This window comes from Blennius ocellaris (genome assembly GCF_963422515.1).
Source record: "Blennius ocellaris genome assembly, chromosome: 18".
NCBI lineage: Eukaryota > Metazoa > Chordata > Actinopteri > Blenniiformes > Blenniidae > Blennius > Blennius ocellaris.
The window spans coordinates 999176-1006331 of NC_137667.1; the positions used below are offsets into that span (position 1 = coordinate 999176).

Sequence of the window (7156 nt, forward strand, 5' to 3'; positions counted from 1 at the left end):
AGGCAGCGTTTATAGAAAACAGTTTTATAGAAAATAGTTTCATAGAAAATAGTTTTATAGAAAATAGTTTTATATAAAATAGTTAAATAGAAAAGTTTCATAGAAAATAGTTTTATAGAAAATAGTTTCATAGAATATTTTCATAGAAAATAGTTTTATATAAAATAGTTTCATAGAAAATAGTTTTATATAAAATAGTTTCCAAGAAAATTTTCATAGAAAATTGTTTTATATAAAATTGTTTTATAGAAAAGTTTTATAGAAAATAGTTTTATAGAAAATAGTTTTATAGAAAATTTTCATAGAAAATAGTTTTATAGAAAATAGTTTTATAGAAAAGTTTTATAGAAAATAGTTTAATAGAAAATAGTTTAATAGAAAATAGTTTTATAGAAAATAGCTTAATAGAAAAAGGTTTAATAGAAAATAGTTTTATAGAAAATAGTTTAATAGAAAAGTTTCATTGAAAATGTTTTATAGAAAACAGTTTTATAACAAATAGTTTTATAACAAATAGTTTTATAGAAAACAGTTTTATAGAAAATATAATATATAACATGTCACGTCGTACCGGAGGTGTGTGAGTCTCAGCTGCTCCTGCAGGTGGCGCTCCTCGCCCCTCCCCCCCCGGACGTCCTCCGGCGCCTCCATGTGGTGGTGGAAGCGCACCGGGTCCCAGCCCGTCATGATGTCGAAGGTGATGACGCAGCCCAGAGAGTGAGACACGATGGAAACCTTCCCGCTCTTCTCAAAGTCCCGGTTCCGCGAGCAGAACAGGGAGTACAGCCGGTTGAGCTCCAGGGTCAGACCCCGGGTGATCTAGAGCCGTGGCGGTAGAACACAGTGGGGTTAGAGCCGCGGTGGTAGAACACAGTGGGGTTAGAGCCGTGGCGGTAGAACACAGCAAGGTTAGAGCCGTGGTGGTAGAACACAGTGGGGTTAGAGCCGTGGCGGTAGAACACACGGGGGGTTAGAGCCATGGTGGTAGAACAGATGCGGGTTAGAGCCGCGTTGGTAGAACACAGTGGGGTTAGAGCCATGGTGGTAGAACAGATGCGGGTTAGAGCCGCGTTGGTAGAACACAGTGGGGTTAGAGCCGCGGTGGTAGAACACAGTGGGGTTAGAGCCGTGGCGGTAGAACACAGTAAGGTTAGAGCCGTGGTGGTAGAACAGAATGAGGGCGAGGGTTAGAGCCACGGCGGTAGAGCCGTGGCGGTGTTGCAGAGTGAGGGTTAGAGCCGTAGCGGTAGAACAGAACAGAGTGCGGTATAGAGCCGCGGCGGTAGAACAGAACAGAGTGAAGCATCGAGCCGTGGCGGTAGAACAGAGCAGAGTGAGGTATAGAGCCGTAGCGGTAGAACAGAGCAGAGTGAGGGCGAGGGTTAGAGCCGTGGCGGTAGAACAGACCAGAGTGAGGTATAGAGCCGTGGCGGTAGAACAGAACTTAGTGAGGTATAGAGCCGTAGCGGTAGAACAGAGCAGAGTGAGGTATAGAGCCGTAGCGGTAGAACAGAGCAGAGTGAGGTATAGAGCCGTAGCGGTAGAGCAGAACAGAGTGAGGGTGAAGGTTAGAGCCGTGGCGGTAGAACAGAGCAGAGTGAGGTATAGAGCCGTAGCGGTAGAACAGAGCAGAGTGAGGGCGAGGGTTAGAGCCGTGGCGGTAGAACAGAGCAGAGTGAGGTATAGAGCCATAGCGGTAGAACAGAACAGAGTGCGGTATAGAGCCGTGGCGGTAGAACAGAACAGAGTGCGGTATAGAGCCATAGCGGTAGAACAGAACAGAGTGAGGTATAGAGCCATGGCGGTAGAACAGAACAGAGTGCGGTAGAGAGCCGTGGCGGTAGAACAGAACAGAGTGCGATATAGAGCCGTGGCGGTAGAACAGAGATACAGAGGGACAGAGGGACTGACCTCGTCCCGGTACAGAGGACTGGTGTAGTACATGATGTCCATGGCGCTGCTGTTCAACATGTCCCTCAGGCCGCGGACCTTGTCCGGGGTGATGGAGTCCACCGTGTCTGCAGGACGACACTCCTCTGGTCAGGCTGCCCGGGAGCCCTTAAGCCTCACGCACACCCACCATTACCTTCGTCTACTCAGGAGGAACCAGGAATTATGGTTCCACCTACTTTTGTTTATTTGTCCAGCTATTAAATGTCCTTATTTATTTATTAATTAACAAGCTATATATGAATTATCTCTCTATTAAGATTTATTTACTTACTTATTTATCTATGGTTGATTATATATATCTGCCTACTTATTGATTAATTAATTAATGATCTACTTATACATTTATCTATTTATTTATTATCTTTTTAATATAGTTTTTTATCCATCTCCATACATTATCTATCTGTAGTATCTATTTCTATCTATCTACTAATCTATATCTATCCACTTATTTATCTATTAATTATCCATCTATTTATTTATCTTCGATACCATTATTTACATTTATTTGTTTACTTATTTATCTATGATTTATTATATTTATCTACCTACTTATTAATTAATTGATTAATTAATAAACTACTTATTTATTTTTCCACTTATTTAGCAATTATTTATCATCCATCAACACTGAGTAATTATTTATCTGTTATTTATTTACTTATTCACTTATGTATTCATGTATATGTTTAAGTATTTATTTATATATTTATTTAAGTATTTAAGTATGTATTTATTCAAGTATTTATTTATGTATTTATTTAAGTGTGTACTTATTTAAGTATTTATTTGTGTATTTATGTATGTATTTATGTATATATTTATGTATTTATGTATATATTTATGTATTTATTTAAGTGTGTACTTATTTAAGTATTTATTTAAGTATTTATGTATATATTTATGTATATATTTATGTATTTATTTAAGTGTGTACTTAAATAAGTATTTATTTATGTATTTATGTATATATTTATGTATTTATTTAAGTGTGTACTTATTTAAGTATTTATTTAAGTATTTATGTATATATTTATGTATTTATTGAAGTATTTATTGAAGTATTTATGTGTGCAGCCCAGTAAGTACTTGGTGAGGGTTTAGCCCTAGCAGTACTTCCCAGCAGTACTCGAGTACTCGTCCCTCTAGAAGCTAGTGTGAAAGGAGGCGTAGACATAAAGTACATAGAGGGTGGAGCAGACCTCCGTCCAGGCACAGCTTGGACCTCCACTCCACAGGCAGGAACTCCACGTGCTCCGTCACTCGGTCCGCAAAGTACTTCTCCTCCATCTTCCTGGCGGCGTCCCGCATCCTGTTCAGGGAGTCGTACCGACGTCACACGGGGGGGGAGGGGCTACACGGGGGGCGTGGCTACACGGGGTGGAGGTGGGGGTGGAGGAGCTCACATGCTGGTGTTCCTGATGATGCGGCCCTGGTCCATCTTCTGCCCGATGCCGTGGACCACGAACACGATGTGGGTGGTGTCGGGGGGCGTGTCCTCCGGGGCCGCCTCCTCCACGTAGCCGCGGTGCAGCCGCGTCCCGCTGCTGGAGGCTGGAGGGGGGGGGGGGGGTGGAGTAGAGTAGAGGAGAGTAGAGTAGAGTAGAAATACTTCATCTAACACATACTGACTACTACATACTACTACATACTAACTGGTAGTGTTACCAGGAGACTACTAGTGGTACCAATAGACCATTAATAGTACCAGTCCTGGTAGTAGTACCAGCAGACTAGTAGTAGTACCAGCAGACCAGTAGTAGTAGTACCAGCAGACCAGTAGTACCAGCAGACTAGTAGTAGTAGTACCAGCAGACCAGTAGTACCAGCAGACTAGTAGTAGTAGTACCAGCAGACCAGTAGTACCAGCAGACTAGTAGTAGTAGTACCAGCAGACCAGTAGTATCAGCAGACTAGTAGTAGTAGTACCAGCAGACCAGTAGTACCAGCAGACTAGTAGTAGTAGTACCAGCAGACCAGTAGTACCAGCAGACTAGTAGTAGTACCAGCAGACCAGTAGTACCAGCAGACCAGTAGTGCCAGCAGACTAGTAGTAGTAGTACCAGTAGACCAGTAGTACCAGCAGACTAGTAGTAGTAGTACCAGCAGACTAGTAGTAGTAGTACCAGTAGACCAGTAGTACCAGCAGACTAGTAGTAGTAGTACCAGCAGACTAGTAGTAGTAGTACCAGTAGACCAGTAGTACCAGCAGACTAGTAGTAGTAGTACCAGTAGACCAGTAGTACCAGCAGACCAGTAGACCAGTAGTACCAGCAGACTAGTAGTAGTAGTACCAGCAGACCAGTAGTACCAGCAGACTAGTAGTAGTAGTACCAGTAGACCAGTAGTACCAGCAGACCAGTAGACCAGTAGTACCAGCAGACTAGTAGTAGTAGTACCAGCAGACCAGTAGTACCAGCAGACCAGTAGTACCAGCAGACTAGTAGTAGTAGTACCAGTAGACCAGTAGTACCAGCAGACTAGTAGTAGTAGTAGTACCAGCAGACCAGTAGTACCAGCAGACTAGTAGTAGTAGTACCAGTAGTACCAGCAGACTAGTAGTAGTAGTACCAGCAGACCAGTAGTACCAGCAGACTAGTAGTAGTAGTACAGTAGACCAGTAGACCAGTAGTACCAGCAGACAGTAGACAGTAGTACCAGCAGACTAGTAGTAGTAAGTACCAGCAGACCAGTAGTACCAGCAGACCAGTAGTACCAGCAGACTAGTAGTAGTAGTACCAGTAGACCAGTAGTACCAGCAGACTAGTAGTAGTAGTAGTACCAGCAGACCAGTAGTACCAGCAGACTAGTAGTAGTAGTACCAGTAGTACCAGCAGTACCAGCAGTACTACACAGTACCTTTGGAGAAGCCCAGCTTCTGGGTGACGGTTCTGGCGATCTTGGACGTTGTGGCGTCGCTGTAGAGGTAGACCTCGTCCACACCGTGCCAGTCCACATGGCTCCGGCTCAGCTTCAGACTGTGGACGGCTGAGGACAGACACCGTGAGGGGGACGGCCGGGACAGACACAGTGAGGGGGACGGACCGGGACAGACACAGTGAGGGGGACGGACCGGGACAGACACAGTGAGGGGGACGGACCGGGACAGACACAGTAATGGGGACGGACCGGGACAGACACAGTAATGGGGACGGACTGGGACAGACACAGTAATGGGGACGGACTGGGACAGACACAGTGAGGGGGACGGACCGGGACAGACACAGTGAGGGGGACGGACCGGGACACACACAGTGATGGGGACGGACCGGGACACACACAGTGAGGGGGACGGACCGGGACAGACACAGTGAGGGGGACGGCCCCGGGACACACACAGTGAGGGGGACGGACTGGGACAGACACAGTGAGGGGGACGGACCGGGACAGACACAGTGAGGGGGACGGCCCGGGACAGACACAGTGAGGGGGACGGCCCGGGACACACACAGTGAGGGGGACGGACTGGGAGAGACACTCTACAAATGAAGGTCTCTTGGGCCCAGAAGCCAGAGGACGTCCATACGGTGGACAGAGGACGTCCATATGGTGGACAGAGGACGTCCATACGGTGGACGGACCGGGCGGAGACCTACCGTCCCGGCTGTCCACGGCGGTGGGCGCCTCCTCCATCTCGTAGGTGTCCCTCATCTGATGTCCCCTGAAGCGGGACAGGTGCTCCAGCTCGATGACGTCGCTCTCGTCCTCCTCCAGGGGGAGCCAGGACCCGTCCACAAACCACTGTCCCCTCATCACCGGGATCCGGTCTTGTTCTGGGGGACAGGGGGGGTGGTCCACCGGGAGGGAGGGACGGAGGGGACGGAGGAAGAGAAGAGATGTTAGGTGTTGGACCACAAACTGCCCTGTTCATTCATTAATCCTCCATCCATCCTTTCAATCACTCCATCCCTCCCTCCCTCCTCCCTCCTCCCTCCCCCCCCCCCCCCCCCCCCCCCCCCCCCCCTCCCTCCTCCAGGTCACCCAGCGGGCGGTCCTCACGGGTTCCAGTAGACCGGGTAACACTCCTTCTCCTTCAGGTCCACCTCGTAGAGCCCCCCCCGGACACACACCGCCTCCCCGCCGCGGTCCCCGGGCTGCTCCGTGTCCGGGCTGCGGCGCGTCTCCGGCGGCTCGGCTCGCCCGTCCCCCCGGTCCCCCCGGTCCCCCCGGTCCCCCCCGGGGGCCCCCGCGTCGAGCCTCCGGTAGAGCGTCTCTATCTTCAGCGAGTCGTGTCCGATGAAGGGCTTCCAGGTCCTCCGGTCCTCCCGGTAGAACCAGCGCACCTCCTCCGGCCCGAGCTCCGTCACGAACTCCCCGCGGTGGCGCGAGCTGTTGGAGCGGACCCGCTTCTTGGCGGCCGCGTTGCCGTCGCTCTCCGCGTAGCTGAGCTCCACGTCGAGGAACGGCGAGGCGGAGAAGCGCCCGGGCGCCAGGCCCAGCAGGGGGTCGTCCTGCGGCCCGGGCGGCCCGCCCTCCCCCGGCTCCGCCGCTCCGTCCCCCGGGTTCTCCTCGTAGCCGCACACGAACACGTCGTTCGCCATGTCCCACTCGCTGCTGCTCACCGAGTTGTCGGAGCTCTGCTGCCGGACGGCGGGGGGGCTGCGGCTCATGGCGCGGCTCCTCCCGCAGGGGCCGACGGGCTCAGTGCGGCCAGACGCTGCTCACATCTGGCGGGGGGGCTGTCCTCTCGCGCAGCCTCCGGCAGGACAGCAGCATCATCATCATCATCATCATCGTCATCATCGTCATCGTCATCATCACCTTCATCATCACCATCATCATCATCATCATCATCATCGTCATCGTCATCATCACCTTCATCATCACCATCACCATCATCATCACCTTCATCATCATAATAATCATCATCATCACCTTCATCATCACCATCACCATCATCACCTTCATCATCATAATAATCAGCATCATAATAATCATCATCATCATCAGCATCAGCATCACCATCACCATCGTCATCATCATCATCTTCATCACCTTCATCATCACCATCACCATCATCATAATAATAATCATCATCATCACCATAATCATCATCATCATCACCTTCATCATCACCATCACCATCATCATAATAATCATCATCATAATAATAATCATCATCATCATCATCACTTTCATCATCACCTTCATAACCACCATCATCATCATCATCATCACCTTCATCATCATAATAATCATCATC

At 48.9% G+C, this 7156-nt stretch overlaps 1 protein-coding gene across 1 annotated transcript in view; it reads right to left on the reverse strand.

Annotated features, from left to right (window-relative positions):
- Positions 1 to 6563, reverse strand: part of LOC308143207 (phospholipase DDHD1-like) — a gene marked incomplete at both ends in the record, with an annotated part of 11261 nt that extends 4698 nt beyond the window's left edge. The window contains 8 exon segments of the mRNA XM_080513947.1: positions 572 to 819; positions 1912 to 2018; positions 3156 to 3265; positions 3360 to 3507; positions 4813 to 4941; positions 5550 to 5726; position 5953; positions 5955 to 6563. Coding sequence (XP_080370073.1) covers positions 572 to 819; positions 1912 to 2018; positions 3156 to 3265; positions 3360 to 3507; positions 4813 to 4941; positions 5550 to 5726; position 5953; positions 5955 to 6563 — 1529 coding nt within the window.
- Positions 6564 to 7156: the final 593 nt, after the last annotated feature.